Genomic DNA, 21,381 nt, shown 5'->3' with positions numbered 1-21,381 from the left:
TTAAATATATGTTAAAAAGGGAGAGGTATTTAGGACTATTTACATCATGTACGTGATATCTGTCGAGATCACACATTAAGTCATTTTTATGCCAATTCTTATTCAAGTATTTTAGAGAATTATGCAAGAGTCTTTCAGATATTGTGTCTATGTTTGCATACTTGTGCATGAATGTGGTTGAGGTGCTACGTGGTACTTTATATGCTGAAGTTAGTACTGAATTTTGTATACGTTGAAGTTTCTGAACATGTGTGGGTGCTATGTTAATCCAGGCAGGTGATGCATATTCTATTGTTGGTCTAATGTACGTTTTGCCCCCTACCTAGTTCCAAGTTTGACTGTGTGGATATTTGGGTATTGATGTTGTTAAATACCCAGGAGGGTCAGGTACATTTGACCTCTTCCTCCCTCCCGAACGATTTTAGCGTCTGTCTTTAGGGTTTTTTTTGTTTTTTTAAAGCTTTGGGCCAGAGTAAAAGTATAACATCATACTCAGGTCCATTTCAGGGCTCAGTCCATGCATGGACGAACAAGAAGTTTTTTTTTCATTTAATTTTTTTTTTGTATTTTCATATATATATATATTTTTTTTTTGTATTTTCTCCTTTTTCTCGATTGAGAGAATGCTACTACTACTTGTAGTAACACAAACACTCACACAGAAAAGAAAGTAATAATAATTATTATTATTCAATACTTGAATAATAATTCAAAAAGAGATAAAAATAAAGAAAAAATGATTAAAAAAGAAAATAATAATTATAAAAATAAAAAGAAACAAGGACTAAGTGTCTAGTGCATAGTGGCCAGCTTGTGTTACATTTCTTAAATATATGTTAAAAGGGGAGAGGTATTTAGGACCATTTACATCATGTACGTGATATCTGTCGAGATCACACATTAAGTCATTTTTATGCCAATTCTTATTGAAATATTTTAGAGAATTATGCAAGAGTCTTTCAGCTATTGTATCTATGTTTGCATACTTGTGCATGAATGTGGTTGAGGTGCTACGTGGTACTTTGTATGCTGAAGTTAGTACAGAATTTTGTATACGTTGAAGTTTCTGTACATGTGTGGGTGCTATGTTAATCCAGGCAGGTGATGCATATTCTATTGTTGGTCTAATGTACGTTTTGTAGATTTTAAGTATGTTGTCTGGTGATGTTCCTTGGATTTTACCTGAAAGACTTCTTGCATAGTTTGCTCTTTTCCAGATTCGTATCAGTACATTTTAATATGTGGTAGCCACGTTAATTTTGAGTCATAGGTTAGACCTTGAAATTTAGCAGAAGTAGCAGTCAGTAAAAGTGATCCATTCATATAGAGTTTTGGTGGATCTTTTTCAGCTTATTCAGTCTGCTGAATACTATGACTTGGGTTTTGGAATATTAATTTTGATTCTGTATTTCTGGCAGTATTCTTCGATGTTATTTAGGACTGGTTGTAGGTTCGTTGCTGCTATTGACGGAGTGGGGGCACTTTTCCAGACTGCTACATCGTCAGCGAACTGTGATGCATAACCTAAATTTAGGTCCGACAGAGGCATATTACTCACGTACATGATAAATAATATAGGGCTAACAACCCCTCCCTGCGGGACTCCTGCTTCGGGTGAAAAGGACCCTGAGTGGGCCCCATTTACATTTACTTTACACATTCTGTTATCCAGGAAGTTGGACAGCCAGCGAATAGTTTCCTGGGGTAATGCCATTTCAAGCAATCTATGTCGTAAGCCGTTATGCCACACTGTGTCAAACCTACCTAGATTTCACTGTTGTTTGTTTTTGAATTTCGCGCGAAGCTACACGAGGGTTATCTGCGCTAGTCGTCCCTAATTTAGCAGTGTAAGACTAGAGGGAAGGTAGTTAGTCATCACCACCAACCGCCAACTCTTGCGCTACTCTTTTACCAACGAATAGTGGGATTTACCTTCACATTATAACGCTCCAACGGCTGAAAGGGCGAACATGTTTGGTGTGATGGGAATTGGAACCGGTGACTCTCATATTACGAATCGAGTGCCTTAACCACCTGGCCATGCCGGGCCCACCAACAACAGTAACATCTTATAGAAATTATAAGGCTACTCGATATATTTCACTTATTTGCAAATCGGATGACGTATTTAGGGCTGAGAACCCAATAGTAAACAACGACGGTGTCTAACCAATGCTGTAACAACACATACAAAGGTTAATGCTAAAATAAAAAAGAAGAAAATTAGAATGAAGTTCACAATGTTAGTTTTTATATATCTAATTCTTCCATTTTGTTCAGAGAGGTTTGTTCCAATGACTTATGTAACAATGTAGGTAGAATAAAATGTATGTTAATGTTTATTTTTTGCCGCGCAGATCTACACAATGGACTATTTATACTCTATCTGCTACGGAGAATCGACTACCGAGTTTTAGCGTTATAAGTTCAGAAACTTACAATTAACGCACCAAGAGACATTATAAGTTGATGGTTGCTCGTTTAATTATAAAAGTTGTGTAATCCAAAACCAATCAGACATTTAACAACAAGAACAGCTTCGAAAGTACTTGTATGATAATATCGACTGTTAAATGAGCTTCATAGTAACTATTTGAGGGCTCCTACCCTTTTTCTAACTACGTTTTTTATACTGTTCATGTTCTGTATGATAGCCATAATTACGCATTGTTGTCCAAAACCTTATTTTTATTATAACAGAGGCCCGGCGGTTAGGGCGCTTGAATCGTAATTTGAGGGTCGCGGGTTCAAATCCCCGCCACACTTAACATGCTTGCTCTGTTAGCCGTAAAGGTGTTATAATGTTACGGTAAACCCCACTGTTTGTTAGCAAAAGAGTAGCCCAAGAACTGGCGATAGGTGGTGATGACTTACCTCCATTCTTTCTCTGCTAAATTGGGGACGGCTAGTGCAGATAGCCCTTGTATAGCTTTGCGCGAAATTCAAAAGCAAACGAACGTTGTGAAAAGCTTCTGTTTAGGATGCGAGATCACTCCTAAAGCACACACACACATGCACAAACAAAAAATCACACGTTTGTCTTTCAATATTTTAACAATCTTGAGACACAGACGTCCACTAAATTGCATCAAGAGACTTGATATAGTATATGGGCGAATGAAGTTTCTGTTATTTCCATGTCTTCAGCCATCTTTCTCATGAAAATAATTATTGTTACATGTTGTGTTACGCACTGTAATTTATTTCGGATGAATCTCCGATTTATTAAGTTACGTACGTTAAGTATTACAATTTCAAATAGCTGGGCCCCCCGCTAGTACAGCGGTATGTCTCCGGATTTACAACGCTAAAATCAGGCGTTCGATTCCCCTCGGTGGGCTGAGCAGATAGCCTGATGTGGCTTTGTTATAAGAAAAACACATACTCGAATAGCTGGAAATTTGAATTTAAAAGTTAATTTAATGTTAATATGTATCAAATTTATGATATTTGCCAAAGATTGATACACACAATTTTTCTTTTTTAGCACAAATATATTTTAATATACAAACAAGAATACCATTTATATTGACGGTTATTACAAATAGTTACAACAAATAATGATTTATATACAACAGGTTTACAAACTTACAGACAATATTGAGTGTTACATATTGCATAAACCTAAATATTTTATCGACGATCTAGGTCCACGATGAGTAAATTAATTCGGAGTTGATACTGACAGACCTCGCGTAAGCTAGCTAGCTTGGTTGGCTCAGTTATTACCAAGGAAGATATTTAGTGTCCTCGTAGAAATGATAATGTCGGAAGTTATTCCCTGAAGTTGAACTGTTTGTAATGTTCGAAATCTGTAAACGTTCCTGGTCCAATTCTGCAGTTTTCTGATCAATAGGCGTTAATCACAATTATAGCTTCCGAGGCTTATAGTATATTGACTGAAGCAGTAAGATAATATTCTTCTTTCCTTGATGCGTTGGTTTATATGGTTTAAGGCGAATTTCTAGAACGTTTAAGAAAATTCGAACACGCTGGCGTTTTCGTAAAACGAATATTGTTAATACTTGCTCTGAAGAATCTTCTACAAATTTAGACTGGACTTGCGCAATACACATCCAAATATATACGTCACGTACATCAAACTGAAACACGCGTGGGCATTAATATAAATGTACAACGGTAACTTCGTTACAGATGTGTCTGGAAGCACATGAATGTTTGTCATATAAGAGTACGCCAGCTGTGTATCCTTTTCTGTTATCTTTTAATGGTACCAGCTTCATCACACACAAAAATTATTAGGTTAGAGAGTTTTTTGGGTTTTTTTTCATTAACTTTGCAGGTGAGGACGTTGGTTTCTGAGCCAGTGTTTGTTGTCCTAAACGCTCTCTTGTGCAAATATTTTCATTTCTACGGAAAACATTGCAGGTTCCCCTCTCGAATTATCGTGTCCTCTAGTACTGCATTGATTGATTAAAAACAGACAGCACGCTGACATATCTATCTTGACATGGCCTAGTGAATATGACTCTTGTCTTGCAATCTATGGGTCGCGGTTTCAAATCCCCTAACAAACATGTTCGTCCTTTTAGTCGTAGGAATGTTATAATATTTTCGTTGGCAAAGCATAGATAGCCCTCGAGTAGTTTTATACGAAATTAAACAAACGAACGAATTTGTTTATGTACTCTATAGTGTTGAATAGTATGAAATTCGCATAGAACCGAAAATATAGGTATGAAAACGTTGCCTGTGGCGACAGCGTAAGCACATGTGGATGGTTATTTTATAACACCATAAACTTTTCAGTCTCATCAGAAGAAAATTTTTTACGAAGAATGTTTTACTAATATTTCACTCTTCGAAGTCTTACACTTTTCGTCCAAAAAAATTCTTGATATTCAATTAAGTTTTGTTTTCATTTTTTGAATGAGTCTCGTTTTCTCTCTCTCTTTCATTTTTTTTTTCTCCCGTTTACGGTCACGTCTTGATGTTTAGAGAAGTATGTATAACCTATTAACTTCTTTAATTCTTCTAAAACATTGCCTAAAGCCTAAACTATTGAGTTTCCGCTAGCCCATGTAGCTAACCAGAATCAGTCATCTTCTGGTTTTAGTTTAGGCCTAAACTAATAAGCCGACTTCTTGATGACGAGAAATCCACTTGAAATGAAAATATAACTCAAAACAAAGGTTAACCTGCAGATGACCTAGGAAGGTTGAAACGTTGTTCTGTGCTTATCAATAAAAGTGTTAATACCCATACCAGCCGTTCTGAGATACATTAATACGTCAACTTCTTGTTGTCGTGCGTTATCTAATTAACAAAGCCAGATACGTCTCGAGTAATAAGTTTTTGTGCATTTCATAACCATATTCACAGACTATATCAAGTGAGTTTTATATGAAATAAGACACAGCAGCACGTACTGAAAAAATTCAGAAATACAAGTCAAAAAGTATCCTTAATAATAATAATAAGAAAAGCGGGGTGCACCAGCACAACACTTCTCCCTTCTTATGTTGAGTGTGTGGCTGCACCCCTATTTATCGTGTCCTTGAACAAAGCTATCTATTACAACAACGTACAAGCACAGAGACTGTATATATATATATATATATATTATGTTGAGTGTTACGCCATTTCCTGTAATACTAACATATGCTTTTCTTCTGCAAGGTCGATTGAACAAAATAGTAATGAGTAAAAGTGTTCATATAACTTTAATCGAATTTTGTGAAACATATCCAGCCAGTGATATTTGATTCTTGCGACAACGGGAAATACCGCCAGCTTAAACTAACATTCCGTTATCGACTTATCGTAACCATACTGTCCTTGTTTAGTACAAGTCGTAAATAATCCACCTAAGTACTGAATACGTTTAATTTAAAGTATTATTTGACTGGTGAAATTGGTAAGAATATTCCAGCCTAAGTGTGGTAAAAGGCACTGTTTGCCTAAACTTAGTACCTTGTAGTTTGTTGCTAAGTCTTTCTCGTTTTCGGTTGCCAGCCGTTTCTTACATGGCGGGAAAATTTTATCGTTGGACGTTTTATTTTTTATTTATGTTTAAAACTTCTTTATATAATTGTCAAGTAAAAACCTTTCTAATGAAAAGTCCGTCATTAAATTGAACGATATCTTTTACTTTGATTTCTGTCAAAGTTTACTAATGAGTAAGAAAAATTAAATGGTGGAGTTTATGATTAATATTTATAACAACGTATTGTTTCATGGAAAGAAACCACAATTTTTTGTAAACTACTGATATTAAAAGGCAGATTTGTTTCGTTCCCCGCTGGTACAGCGGTAAGTCTAGTTTACAACGCTAAAATCAGCGGGTCGATTCCCCTCGTTAGACACAGCAAATACCGCAGTGTGGCTTTGCTGTAAGAAAAAACACGCAGAGATTTGTTTCGTGTCATCCACAAGCACAAAATATTTATTTAAGTTTTGAATTTATGTTAATATTAGCTCATGCCTGTTTAAACAATTGAACGGTAAATTTTCGAAATAATTACAAAATTTATCAACTTCGTGACATGGACTAAAGCTTCTATGCAATATGATTGTCTAGTCGCTCTAATGGATCATTTACAAACGTATTTTACCATTTCATGTGCTTTTTCAATATTGCATTGCATTTGTTTTTAAACAAAAGGGGATTGACTGCAATGCATTGTTGGCAAAAAGGTTTTGATACAATGGGTGCATCTAGCACAAAAGAGTGCTAAGGTTCGCTAAGTAGCCACAGGGAATCTTTCAGCTGAATGCCAACGTTCCTTGTCATTGCACTGAGCGCAAGAGAAATACATACGGTTTGGTTTGTTTGGATTTTTCCGCAAGGGTACACGAGGGCAATCTGCGCTAGCCGTCTATTATTTAGTGGTGAAAGACTAGAGGAAAGGCAACTAGTTATCACCATCAACAGTCAACTCTTAGGCTACTCTTTTACCTACGAATAATTGGATTGGTTGTAACAATATAACGCCTCCATGGTTGAAAGGGAGAGCATGTTTGGTGCGACAAGGATTCAAACTCGCGATCCTCAGATTACGAGTCGACCACCCTAACCTCCTAAACATGAAGGGCCCCGCAAGGAAAAATATCGCTGTGGATGTGAGTGTTGGCTTTTTTGTAAGAAATATCAAAGACTATAGATTCAATTCAAATAAATGTATTCACATGGTTATAATAAAACCATACATCAAAGAATATCGACGTGAAAAATACAGAAATACACCTAACAGCATCAAATATGTCATTAAACAAGTACCTCACCCTTTACCTTTTATATCATTCATGATCTTGTGTTCGAAATATTTCATTTCGCCATTCGATGAATGAAATGCCGTTTTATTTCGTGAAATTTCTTTACATAAAGAAACATTTTTATTAGTAATATATTTTCTAAGACTTACTGTACTACATTCACACCATAGCGATATCGATAACAAATTTTATATTGTAAAATGCAACAAAAAATCCCTTGGAAAAAAAACAAAACATTGTGACATATAATTGTTTTCTACTTTTAACCGTTCAGGAGATACCGTTTGTATAGAATTAAGTACAAAGCTACACAATGGGCTATCTGTGTTCTGCTCACCACGGGCATAGAAACCCGGTACTTAGCGGTGGGAGTCCGCAGACATACCGCTGTGCCACCGAACGACCAGGATATACATAACATAACAAACAAGCAGACATTGGCTATTATATAAATATATATAAAGAGAAATTATTAATGAAGTATTATTTATATACAACAGTAATAGGCTTAGAAACATTTTAAACATGGCATACCGTAAATGTAGGAAGAATGAAAACTAGGGAACGGAATATCCTAAGAAGAAAACGTTCAAGTACGAACTATATGTACATCAGGCCGAAATAAACTGTCTTCAGGTGCAAACAATTGGACTGCCATATGTACTTGTGTATAAACTGTCTTCAGGTGACCTTTTCTTGAGTTTCGTTACTTTTCACATTGCATCATTACTGCGATTTTTGTTAGTATTTTAAGAGTGAATTTTACCAACTTCTTTATTTAAGAATAATCTTCAAATCGCTTCTTCTCTTTAAACTTTTGAGCTGAATTCCTCGAAAATGTTAAGCTAGTACTCACTATACCCGGAAGTCGAGTATAAACATTTAATTATTTAATTGTAAAATATGCACTGTTGTTTTCACGTTTTTTATTAGATACAAAACTGATTAAGTCGGTAATTTTGTTCTCTGCGACTGATTATGAATCTCCAATGCCAAATTCCTGGGTTCGATTTTCCGCGGAGCGCAAATAATCCATCGTATAGCTTTGTACTAAAACAATAACATAGCGATACTATACTATATACTGCATCTGGTGTATTACGTACGCGGTGTAATTCACTATACTATTTCAGTGAACATTTGCTTCATATTTATTAATTAAGTATTCATCAAACAAAATCTACTTTCTATAATATAGAACTTCCTTTTATTAGGTACTCTCAAATTTGACTTTAACCTCGCCAATTGGGGGGCGGGTGACATTCAAGTAGTAGTGTGCAAAATATCGCATGTTGTACGTTGGCTAAAGCAATTAAAATTTAAAATCAGCACCTAAGAATGCGTCATATCCGTCCTGGACCAAGAACAGATTATGTTTCGTACTCTCAAGAAATTCGAATCATTAATTCTAAAAAAACATATTTTGTACTAACGTGTAGCCTTGTGTGTGGGCGACAAACAAAGTAATAAATATTTGTGAAATAAAAAATAAACTTACGTAACTATTACAGTTTTGGTTATGTTGTTGTATATTGTACGTAACAACTCTTACTTTTATATTTGTGATTCAGTTTATGTATAGTGTCGCCATCTATTTCTCGCTTTAAGTATTGCAGCCAGTATTACTCACAATATTCTGCAGTAATTTACAATACTCTATTTTATCATTCAACCTTGTATGTACCGAATCTGCGGGCTGTGTAGGACACCCTATTTATAAGTTGTTTGAGTTTAAGGCTACATTGAAAAAATAAATTAGATTACACCCACCAGTAGCCTTGAACTTTCTATATTCTGATCGTATCTTATATATACAACTTTACAAGATAATTATGAAGGCCACGCCTGTGGCGTAGCTAGGGTATTCAGCGCCCGGGCCGGGGACAAAGACAGTTTTCGCGTCCCCTCGAGACAAAAATGTAAGCCATAATTCCTAATTATGTAACATCAATTGTTACATTGATTTGTTGGAGGCGGAAATCTTAAAACTCTGTACTAACTGATACAAATAACTTTTTAAAACATTTAGTGCTAATTATCGACTCCCTTCCTATACCCTATCAAATAATATATCTAACATTACTCTGACAGACTGATATTTACTGTAAATAAATTATTCTCAGAAACGCATAATATTTTGCATGTTATTTCCTTAGTAGCTCGGTGGGTTGCATAGCTTTATATTTTCCTCTCTCTTAAGCTTACAGTGTTTTTCTTATTCTGTCCTTTGTAACTCGATAGTGGTGGCGGTGACGTAACTTTAGATTTCACTCTCTTGTTGTTTTTTTCAGGATCTTGCCTAATAAAGTAGGATACCTCTTGAATGAAGCTTTCGGTTTCAGTAACAGTATGGAAGGATATGTTGGTAGAAGCAAAGTACGCTAAAAGAGGGCGCCTCCTCGACTCTGGTGGTTGGAACACGAGGTTTATCAAACCGAAATTCATTCGTTTTGCCCCTATAGTGCCAAATATTTAGTGCCTTTCTTTTGTTTGTTCTAATATTTATGCGACTTCAGAGTATTTGTAAACACATATAAAGTTTAAAAACATTAATGCAATTTTCGAGTGTAATGGTGCTATAGTATGATGATTTGTAATTATTCTTCTGATTACATGTAATGAAATAATCGGAAGGAGAAATTTTTATGTGAAAATTGGTTATTCTAATAAAGGATTTTTATTAGTTTATTTAAAAGTGACAATTTTAATGGTTAGTAGATTTCATTGTTTGTAGAAATGAAATGATACGTCTTTATGAAGATTGTATTTTTTATCATTCTTTGTTTTTAATATCTTAATACATTTTATGGATTCTATATCTGTCACTAACGCTTTCAGCTATAACACCAATAAGATATGAAAGTGGTATATGACTCGTTTATCTTTCCGTTTTAAAAATAGTGATACACGAACCGTAACGGTATTACTGAAAGTATAAAGAAACGTTCTTAAAACCAACATAGGCACAAAGTAAAAGATTCATTCGACGGGAATCGAAGTTTAGTTATGAACAACAAAACAACGACAGTAATAAACATCTTCAGTACATTAGAGGAATTTTGAGACATCTTGATGATGTTTCCATAAGGTAATTTATCATGATGGCTTTAAGTCATCAGGTACTGTTTATAGAACGACTTGTCTTATACTGTATTTTATAGAATATTTTTATAAGTGCAAATTTATTCTGTGAAGTTAATATGCATTTATTTATTTGTCTATAGATGATATCTCAACGAAAATCCATTTGTTATTACTACAGAAAACTGGAAATGGAAATCTTTACAACACACACACAGTATTGCTATATAGATCTTCCTTATATCACCAACTAATATCTCTACAGAAATCATTTTGAGAATTTTACAAAAGTTTGTCAGAAACAAACTTTATTTAAAGTAACACTGGAACACATAAAACTCACATTCCTTCTAATATGCAATTTTCAGTGTAGGGGAGGCTAGAATCAGATGATTGCTAACAAGTGTGTTTATTCTGCGCTATATTTTAAGGAACTGATTGTTTTTCTATATATATATTTCACGAGATGATACAATAATAACATTAAAATATGCTGAGTACAAACGAGTTACGTTTCTTGTCAGTACCATCTTATTTTTGGCTACCTTATGGTATCGTAAAACACTAGAATCCGGTTTTACACAGACATCACACTTTTATATATTACTTTGTTCTCATGTATTTTATGGTATCGTAAAACACTAGAATCCGGTTTTACACAGACATCACACTTTTATATATTACTTTGTTCTCATGTATCTTATGGTATCGTAAAACACTAGAATCCGGTTTTACACAGACATCACACTTTTATATATTACTTTGTTCTCATGTATCTTATGGTATCGTAAAACACTGTGTAATCTGATTTCGTATACACCTCGCACTTTTGTACATCGTTTTATTTTCATGTATACTTCAATTTGATGAAAAATAATTTGCTTATTAGTTCATGAAATTACTGGTAGTGAATGTTTTATAAGATGTAGTTGTATCTTACTTAATATCACAAGATGTTCTCGTCTAAACTAATCTCTGGAAGACAACATTTAATCGTTTATGATTTATTGTGGTGTTATTAAATAAATGTTCAAAGTACTCCTGCCACTTATAGGGAATTGGAATTATATTTAGTTCAGGAAGTAGCAATAAATTAGTTGGTATGGAATATTTAAATCAATAAACTTGTCAATAGTTGATATTTTTTAAGACTTCGAAAGACTTTTGTCGTACAGTTAAGCTTTGTAGATTAAAGATGGATAAGATAAATGTTTGACTAACTTTTACCATGAATATACTGCGTCAGTAAACTAAGATAGCAATACCTGTTAATAGCTTTGTGATGCAAAATCTTATATTGTTTTAATCTTATCCACCATTTTGATGCCAATGTTAGCTCTGTAACAAAAAGGAGACGAAATGTTTGGTGTTTTGAAACAAGTGTATAGGTTTACGACATTTATAACGAGGCATTTAATGTTTTCTTTTTTCTCTTTATTAAGTCTTAAGGTTAGTTTATTTCCCCTCTGTTTTCTTTAAAATTAGGAAGATAAAAATTCGAAATTAACAGCACATCAAACTGCTGTAAATCAATCATTAAAAATATTAATAAAGTTTGGTAAAATTGTAATAAAATTACTTTTGTTGTATTTAAATAATTTCAAACTATTTACTATTTATACCTTATTTTAAATAAATAAAATGTACAATTGTTTAATAATACCTGATTTATATTCGACTTTCTACAGGTGTTTTCCTACTAAATGTATAGACTTATTGTACTTTTCCATGGGAGGACACGTCTCAATGGACAACTTTGTTGGGAGAAAGAAGAAAGGCTAAATCTCCTTGAAACGTGATAAACTACCAATAGTTTATATTATTAACTTAATAGTTTATTCTGAGTAATGAGTTTTTAGTATATATTATATAGCTACAAAAACAATCGAAGTTCAAAAACACCATGTTTTATACGTACATTGTCACTCTGAGTACTTGAAAGTTTGGTTATTTTCTATGTACACTGTTACTTTGAATAGTTAGTGTTACGCATTATAGTTTATTTCGGACAACTCCCCGATTTATTATATTAAGTATGTTAACGTATTACTTACTATTTCAAGTAACCGGAAATTTGAATTTGAATTTAGAAGTTAATTAAATGTTAATATGTATCAAAGTTATGATATTTGTCAACAAGATTGATACACACAATTTTCCTTTTTTAACATAAATATATTTTAGTATACAAACAAACAAAAAATACAATTTATAATAAGGGCTATCACTAATAGTTATGACAAATGACAGTTTATATATGAGAGTTTTACAAACTGACATAGAAATCCAAGTTTTATATCTGGTCTGGAACTTAATATTTTATCGACGACCCAGGTCCATGAGGCGTAAATTAATTTTATGTTGATACACGGGTATACTTCACTTGACGGGAATGCTAGCTAGTTCTATTCTTGTTTGGCCTCACACTCTTATAAGCTGACTTTTCCCATCGAAAATATTTAATGTCCTCATATCAATAATAACGTCCGAAGTAATTCACTGAAAATGAATAGTTTGTAATGTTCGAAATCTATAAGCGTTCATGATCAGATACTGTAGTTTTCCGATTAATAAGCGTTAATCACAATTATAGCTTCAGAAGTCTGTAGCACAGACTGCAGATGACTAATAATTCTTCTCAGCGTCAGTTTTATATAATGTAAGGCGAGTTTCTAGAACGTTCACCAAATTACGAAGATACTAGCGTTTTCATAAAGCAAACATTGTTTATTCTTACTCTCAAGAATCTTCTACAAATTTAGAGAACAGGCGGGATTTGCACAGTTCAAAGCCAACAATATGCGTTACATGCAATGGATGAAACAAGAAGCTTAGTTGCTTTAAGAATGTAAATGTTGTATACTTCAGTACAAATGTTTATAGAAACATTAAAAATTACACCGTATATAAACGTTTACATTTTTTTTGTATCGCCCTAAATAATTAGTTTTTATATTTACGATTAATGCTCACAATGCTAATTATGATGGGAACACAATGCACGTATGTTGGCGAGGATATTTGTACACACATTTTTTTAAAACTTTTTTATAGCGAAAGTAGTTTTGAGATTATCTAATTTTGCAACTATGCTTAATAATTAGATATTATTTACGTTTGTGTGGTACATTTGGAAATATTTTTAGTAAGCTATACCGCTGCTTAACAGAAACACTTAAAAGTTTGAGAATTACTTAACTTGAAATAGCTTTTCTAAGGTAGTAACATAGGGTTAAAAAATTGTTAAAAACAAATTAATTGCACATGTTGTTTTTGTTTCTTTTTTCACTTTCCTCTTAATGTGTGTAATAAATTGCATTTCAGTTTTACCTTTTGTTTCCAACAAATCAATTTTTAACTATTTGTTGAATACCAGGGGCCATCATTTGAACCGAGTGTATGTTTGTGTGTTTTTCTTATAGCAAAGCCACATACGGCTATCTGCTCAGCCCACCGAGGGGAATCGAACCGCTGATTTTAGCGTTGTAAATCCGGAGACATACCACTGTACTAGCGGGGGGGGGGCGTTTGAACCGAATGACAAGAGGCAAAAGATTCTGTAAAGCGCTGTTTATATGCAGCATAATACTTTAAATGCTGTAGTTTAAATGACGGAATATTACTAAGCTAAGAGGCCGAAGCATTCTTATAACAATGAGTTATACACATCTAATTTCGAGAGGCGATAGGTAAATTAATATAATGTGTAATGCAAATAAACAAACAAAACATTCTGCAGTTAATCTCTTTTTATAAAACAATTTTTGGCCTATATATTTTATAATATTTTGCCGGATTTCTATGTTTAAACTGTAACGTTTAATATATTTTACGAGTCACGATGGATAAATTAAGAGAAATAGATGGGAACAGGAGGAATCGGCTGGGAACAGGGGAATCGGCTAATTTGTTTTTTATAACAATGTTAAAACTTATTTGATTTCCAATACTTCGTCAGCTTTTGGCGTATAAACAGTGACATAAGATGATAACGGTTAGCTATACTTTTCTTTGGAATTACAATTTTAAACATACATTGTTATTCTGTAAGTTTAAATCAAAAACTCCTAAATATATATTTACATCTGTGTTTTCCTTTTACTAACGTGAACATCGCGAGGGTTGTATATAAATTAAGCTTACGCATTTTACAAAAATTATATTGTTTTGCTTGTATGACTTAAATATAGTTTGTTTTAAATTTCGCGCAAAGCTACACGAGGGCTATCTATGCTAGCCGTCTTTAATTCAGCAGTGTAAGACTAAAAGGAAGGTAACTAATCATCACCACCCACGGCCAACTCTTTGGCTACTCTTTTACCGACGAATAGTGGGAATTTACCGTCACATTATAACGCCTACACGGCTGAGAGGACGAGCATGTTTGATGTGACGGGGATTCGAACCCGCAACCCTCAGATTACGAATCGAATGCCTTAACCGTCTGGCTATGCTGGGCCGCTTAAATATAGCCGGAGTTACAATAAAATTTTGAAATAGTGACAACTGTCCAAATTAAAATGCTGGTTATATGTACAGTATTTCCAGCAGTCTTGACATTTTTGGTGTTTAAGTGCTCTATAAAAAAAAGTCAGATTTTACAAATGCCCTTGAAATAATAATAATAAGGTACCTTGGAGTATGAGTTGGTGATGATTTCAACTTTAACCTTATGTAAATAACTGATAATATTCCGTGATGATGAGAAAACCCACTTGTAGAGAAAATTAGATATGTAAAAAACGGTTCACAAAGAAAGAAAGAGGTAACTGACCGATAGCTGACCACATGTTTGAAGGCGGTTGTGTAATTGAGTGTAGGAATCTAGAGGGCGTGTTTAGATGTTGGATTATATTTATTAATATAAGTATAAAGGCGTTCCTTTATATTGGTTTATTTTGGGTTTAAGTTGTTGTATAAGTAAGGCTTCTTTAATTTTGCGTTTGTTTATATCTGTTTCTTTATTTAGTATTTCGGTGTTTTCTACGGTTATGTTGTGTTTATTTGACTTGCAGTGTTCGAAAACATGTGAAGGTGACTTTTTTATGTTATTTGAATCTGGTTTCCATTTTTCTACATGTTTCTCCAATATAGAAGTCGTGGCAGTTATCACATTGTATTTTATAAATAATGTTGGTGTGATATTTGTCAGTGAAGTTTTTACATAGTATAGACCTTAGTTTTGTGCCTGGCTTTTGAATAAATTTGGTATTAACTGGAATGTCATATTTTGTTACTAGTTTTTGCCAAATGTTGGTTATTTTTCTGCTGATGTCGGGAATATATGGTATATAGCAGTATATGGTTTCGTGATTTTTTAAATCACGGAGTATATTTACTTTTGTTAGTTGATTTTGCTTTTTGTCTAGGTGTGTGCGTATAATGTTTTCTAATAATATTATGAAGACTAATTAAGAAGGAAATCATTTAATAATACTGTAATTGCAAACCAGCAAATGTAAGTAAAGAAATCATAGTCAGCATTTACATCTCGTAGAGTCTTATCAGGTAAGGAAGGCTTTTTGTCTTGTTGTAATAAATATATTCTAATAAACTAGTTCATTACTAAGAAACACGTTAATTCAAAGCAACGTTACTGTTATTATGTGAATTAATCAAAATGCTGGATTAAACTTTTGCTGTTCCGTAATATATATTTTGAAACATTTAAATGTTTTTTGTGTGTTTTTTTTTAACCTAAGAAGGCGTATTTATATATTTTTTTTTAATATTTTATTTGGCAGGAAAACCTGGCCCTCAGACTATGTGATGAAGAATTCTTAAAATTGCTAATTACCTAACCATACAAATACCTAACAATTCAATCATTTGTGGTTCACTACTATAAAGACTGCATTTAAAACAAAACAAACTTTAATACGCTAGGTTAGGTAAAGAATTCTACATTGCCTTATACCTTTAATAAATATGACAAAGTAATCCTAATTATAACACACGCATGTTTCGTTTTAAAAATTTATTTTTATTATATACCTTTTAGTAAATTTCAGTTGTTGTTTTTTGATGCTGACTATCTAAACAAAATAATAAAAAAGTTAGTGACTTTACTTTAATGCCCATACGTTTATGATAGAGTATTTTATACCATATGAGTTTAGCTGACTGGGTTACGTCACAGACTCTAAGAAACTTTATAAAACAATAAGGATTGTCTTTCAATATTCCAGTTGAAACTTATTTGTTATTCCCTTATTAATGTGGCGTGCTGTTGACGCCAAAACAACGCATAATATATATACACACAAATAAAGTTTCTAAACCACGAGATCCCCATGAAACAATAGTAAGTTTTTAGACTTACAACACTAAAAAATCCAAGTTCGATTTTCCGGTATACACAATTGATAGCCCAGTGTAGCTTTAACTCGAAAATAATTGAACCAAAATCATGATTTTTGATTTCCAATAATGTTTAATGTACGTAGTAAATATAAATGTATTTAGTTTCATTGTACTGTCTTACTGATCGCCTCTCACCAGATGGGCATATCCAGGTGGTTAGAGAGATCGACTGAAGGTCGTAGATTTGAATCCCTGTCACATACTCTCCCTCTCAGCCGTGGGAGCGTTATAATGTGACGGTAAAGACCACTATTCGTTGATAAAAGAGTAGCCCAAGAATTGTCGGTGGGTGTTGAGAACTAGTCGCCTTCCCTCTAGTTTTAACACTGCTAAGTTAGGGACGGCTAGCGCAGATAGCCCTCGTGTATAGCTCACCAGGGGGTAAAGGTATACATTTTAAATTTAGGAAAACGTGATTCCGAATTTACCTTACGTTACGACAAACGAACTTTTTCTTGTAAATTGTCCCCTAGTGACTGAGCAGTACGTTTGCTACTTATAGTGGAAAAATCTATGGTTTGATTATCAGCGGTGGACAGAATCAACAAGAAAACAACTCCTGTAAATAATAAAAACGAATTATGAGTCATATATAAAAAGAAGTTTAGTTAAGAATCAACAAACCATGTTTAAAGATTTTAAAATAATATCGTATACGTAAAATAACAGCAACAACCAATCGTGCTCTGTAATTATTAATATTATAAAGAAATTTAAATAGAATAGTAACAATACTGTCGGCGCATTCAATCACTTAATTATTGGTAAACCTGTTACAGATGAAACAAATTACTTGCTTAAGAAAATGTGTGCTCAGTATCACTTGTTTAGAAAAATATTGACTTACAGATTCATTAATCTTAACCATAAGTCGTAACACTGCACAACAAAGTTTTTGCTTCTTGAACACTGTTGGGTGTTCCTTATAGAATTTTGGCTGTTGATTACGAAAATAACATCCAAATTTGCCCATCACATACCGTTTTATCGAAATATTCAGTTTTGTCATGCTTTTTCTTATATTTGTGTCCAAAATTTTTCGTTTCTGTAAGAGACCTGTGATCAATATTTTGTGCAGTCCGGGCACGTCCAGGCATGAAATCAGGCCAGGTTGGAAGCTGTTCTGGGGAAGTATGCAGCCTGGGCATGCCGGAGCCAGCTTGACACTGTCTCAGCAGGCTATAAAAATGGCTTGCATACACAGATGCTGCTCATTGGATTAATAGACCTTATAGTGTGTACGTATTGTTTCAGAATATAGCATTGCCTCAGTAGCACTGTAACAAGTAAGTTAGATGTTATAGACATTTTTCAGGATGATTGGTGTCAGTCAATATGTCTCGTCAATGTAACAGCCGCGATACATTCTGCTATATTTGTGGCGAGTATACGCTTGTTCATCAGAGACACTCAATGACTGCTCTTGTGAAGAAAGCATATCATCTGTACTTCGGCTGTAAAATTAGCGATCAAGACCAGGAATGGGCGCCTCACATTTGTTGAGCGACATGCGCTGTCTGTCTGAGAGCTTGGCTCAGAGGCACTCGAAAGACAATGCCGTTTGATGTCCCGATGATATGGCGAGAACAGAAAGACCATGTGACGGACTGTTACATCTATTTGACAAATGTGTCTGGTTTCACTGCCAAAAACAAGAAGTCAATTGAATACCCTAATCTGCCTTCAGTAATGAGACCCGTGCTATATGACGATAGTCTTTCAATTCCGAAACCACCAGAGGAATGGACCTTAGACGAACCAGATGAAGAAACTGCAATGCAGGGAACTGGCAGTAACATTGATCCGAATTTTGAACCGTGCTCCTCAGGTGATCCACATCTCATAACACAGTCAGAATTAAACGACCTGGTCAAAGATTTGGGTCTGTCAAAAGCAAAAGCCGAATTGCTGGGTTCGAGACTGCAGGAAAAGTGTTTGCTGTCACCAAGTACGACAATTTCTGTTTTTCGAAGCCGCCAAGATGATATAACCAAATTCTTTGCACAAGTTGACAGTCTCTGTTTCTGTGTTGATATCGAAGGATTGTTCTCTGCTTTGGGTTGTAACTATGACCCGCGAGAGTGGCGTCTCTTTATTGATTCATCAATGTTAAGCCTCAAAGCTGTTCTGTTACACAATGACAACGTTCACCCTTCAATACCTGTTGGCTATGTAGCACACACGAAAGAAACCTACGAGAGCATGGAAATGTTGCTGAAGTACATCCAGTACAACAAGTACAACTGCAATATCTGTGGAGATCTGAAAGTTGTTGCTCTGTTACTGGGACTGCAGCTCGGCTATACAAAGTACTGTTGTTTCATCTGTGAATTGGACCAGAAGTGCCAAAGAGTCACATTATTCTAGATAGAGCTGGCCACTCCGTAAAAAGTTAGTTCAGGACAGAAAAATGTGGCACATGAACCGCTTGTCGACCCGGCAGAATTTTTTTTGCCTTCGCTTCAGATAAAATTGGGGCTTATGAAGAATTTCATGAAAGCAATGAACAAAGAAGGTGAAGGTTTTCGTTATTTAAGACAGATTTTCCCAAGAACAACTGAGGCCAAGATCGAAGAGGGCATTTTTGTTGACCCTAAGATTAGACATGTTATGAATGACAAGCGGTTCGAAGATCTGTTAGTTGGGCCAGAAGAGATTGCCTGGAAAGCCTTCAAAGACGTTGTTGACAATTTTCTTGGTAATTACAGAGCCCCACATCAAATCAGCTGATAGACAAACTTCTCAAAGCATACAAAACAATGAAGTGCAACATGTCACTCAAGATTCATTTCCTCCACTCACACTTGGACTTCTTTCCCGCAAATCTCGGTGCTATCAGTGACGAACACGGTGAAAGGTTTCACCAGGACATTGCTACAATGGAAAAACGATATCTATCGGGGCAACTGGAATTTGTCAATGCTTGCTGACTACTGTTGGACACTGCAATGTGATGCACCGGACATTGAATACAAACGAAATTCAGGAGCAAAATACTTTTAATTATGTTGAACTTAATAGCGTATTAGAAACATAAACGCAATTAAATACGTTATTGCCGCTAAGCAGTTAACTGTCTATTTCCCAGAGTTCCTACGTGATGAAGCAAAACCAAAATTATATTTGTGCATATCCACCAGGTACCTGTCACACTCAGCAAAAACTTTTAGGAAGCAAAACTTTTCAAAAAAATTGTTGTGCAGTGTAATCTTTAGAAACTATCTCTTATATAGTTTTCATGCCTTATCTTCAAAAATAACACAAAACATGCAATACAAAACCTAAGTCTTACAAGAACTTTCCATTGTATTAAACAGTAAAACCTGTCTAAGTCAGAAATATCAAAATTTTACAGCATCTTCTTAAGATTTCTCTTATAAAAGACCCACTATATGGCGGAACCTGCGTAATCTGCGTAACGCAGACGGAAAACTGTTTCACCTTCCTCGTCTATCCGAGGATCGCGTGTTCGAATCCTCGTCACATCAAACATGCTCGCCCTCTCAGACGTGAAGGCGTTATAACGTGACGGTCAATCCCACTATTTGTTGGTAAAAGAGTAGCTCACGTGTTGGTGGTGAGTGGTGATGACTAGCTGCCTTTCCTCTAGTCTTACACTGCAAAATTAGGGACGGCTAGCGCAGATAGCCCTAGTGTAGCTTTGAGCGAAATTCAAACCATATTTATTATTTTTTCTTGTATTGACCTTCCAGTCACGCCTACTAATTCACACGCCCCTCGCTAGTACAGCGGTATGTCTACGGATTTACAACGCTAAAATCAGGGGTTCAATTCCCCTCGGTGGGCTCAGCAGATAGCCTGATGTGGCTTTGCTCTAAGAAAACACCCCCAAAGCTGAAATATTTGGGGCCCGGCATGGCCAAGCGTGTTCAGGCGTTCAACTCGTAATCTGAGAGTCGTGGACTCGAATCTCCGTCGCACCAAACATGCTCGCCTTATCACCCGTGGGAGCGTTAAAATGTAACGTTCGATCCCACTATTCGTTGGTAAAAGAGTAGCCCAAGAGTTGGTGGTGGGTGGTGATGACTAGCTGCCTTCCATCTTGTCTTACACTATTAAATTAGGGACGGCTAGCACACATAGCCCTCGAGTAGCTTTGTGCAAAATTCAAAAAACAAACTAATTCGCAAGTGCTTAAATTGTATGTATAAAAGTGGAGGTACTTTAGGTGTGTAAGTAAAATATATATATAGTAAAATTAATAAAATATATTTGGAAAGCCTAAAATTTTGATTAATTGACTGTTAACATATATCACGAAACAAAATAATATATTTTTCTATACACACATGAATAGAGTTTTAATTAAGTTTGTAGATAAATAATATAATTAATATAGTTTATTTTTCTATTTATTTCTTGTAAGTGTAGCTAAACTCTGTGTACATGTTAGATAAGTGGCATGTGATTGTGGTGCAGAATGTAAATATAACTCTGTGTGTTTTTCTTATAGCATGCCACATCACTCTATCTGTTGTGTTCACCAAAAATAATCGAATCCTTGATTTTAATGTTGTAATTCTGAAGACTTTTCACTTTTTCGTTCTCCTTTAAGAATATTCTTTCTAGTCGTTTCTTCCAAAATTTGTACTTTCAGTTATTCTGACACTCTTCTCTGAAGTAGAGAAAAATTTAGAAAAGGGAAAAACTATATATTGATATTAATGTTTATGTTGCAAA

The 21,381-nt window shown here is 34.6% G+C and overlaps 1 protein-coding gene across 2 annotated transcripts in view; it reads left to right on the top strand.

The window, feature by feature from the left end:
* The window catches only part of LOC143223336 (epidermal retinol dehydrogenase 2-like), a 34,533-nt gene extending 13,605 nt beyond the window's left edge, over positions 1-20,928 (top strand). Inside the window, exons 1-2 of one of the 2 annotated variants that reach the window (XM_076451208.1) lie at positions 3,702-9,155; positions 9,528-20,928. In XM_076451208.1, coding sequence (XP_076307323.1) covers positions 18,235-19,047 — 813 coding nt within the window. In that variant the 5' untranslated portion in view covers positions 3,702-9,155; positions 9,528-18,234 and the 3' untranslated portion in view covers positions 19,048-20,928. Of the gene's footprint in view, positions 1-3,701; positions 9,156-9,527 lie in introns of those variants that run through there. The other variant, XM_076451207.1, reaches the window with a different exon arrangement.
* The last annotated feature ends 453 nt before the right edge of the window (positions 20,929-21,381 follow it).

This window comes from Tachypleus tridentatus, chromosome 8 (assembly GCF_004210375.1).
Source record: "Tachypleus tridentatus isolate NWPU-2018 chromosome 8, ASM421037v1, whole genome shotgun sequence".
NCBI classification, from domain to species: Eukaryota; Metazoa; Arthropoda; class Merostomata; order Xiphosura; family Limulidae; genus Tachypleus; species Tachypleus tridentatus.
Note: the sequence above shows the minus strand (reverse complement) of the source record. Positions and strands in the feature narration are given on the sequence as shown.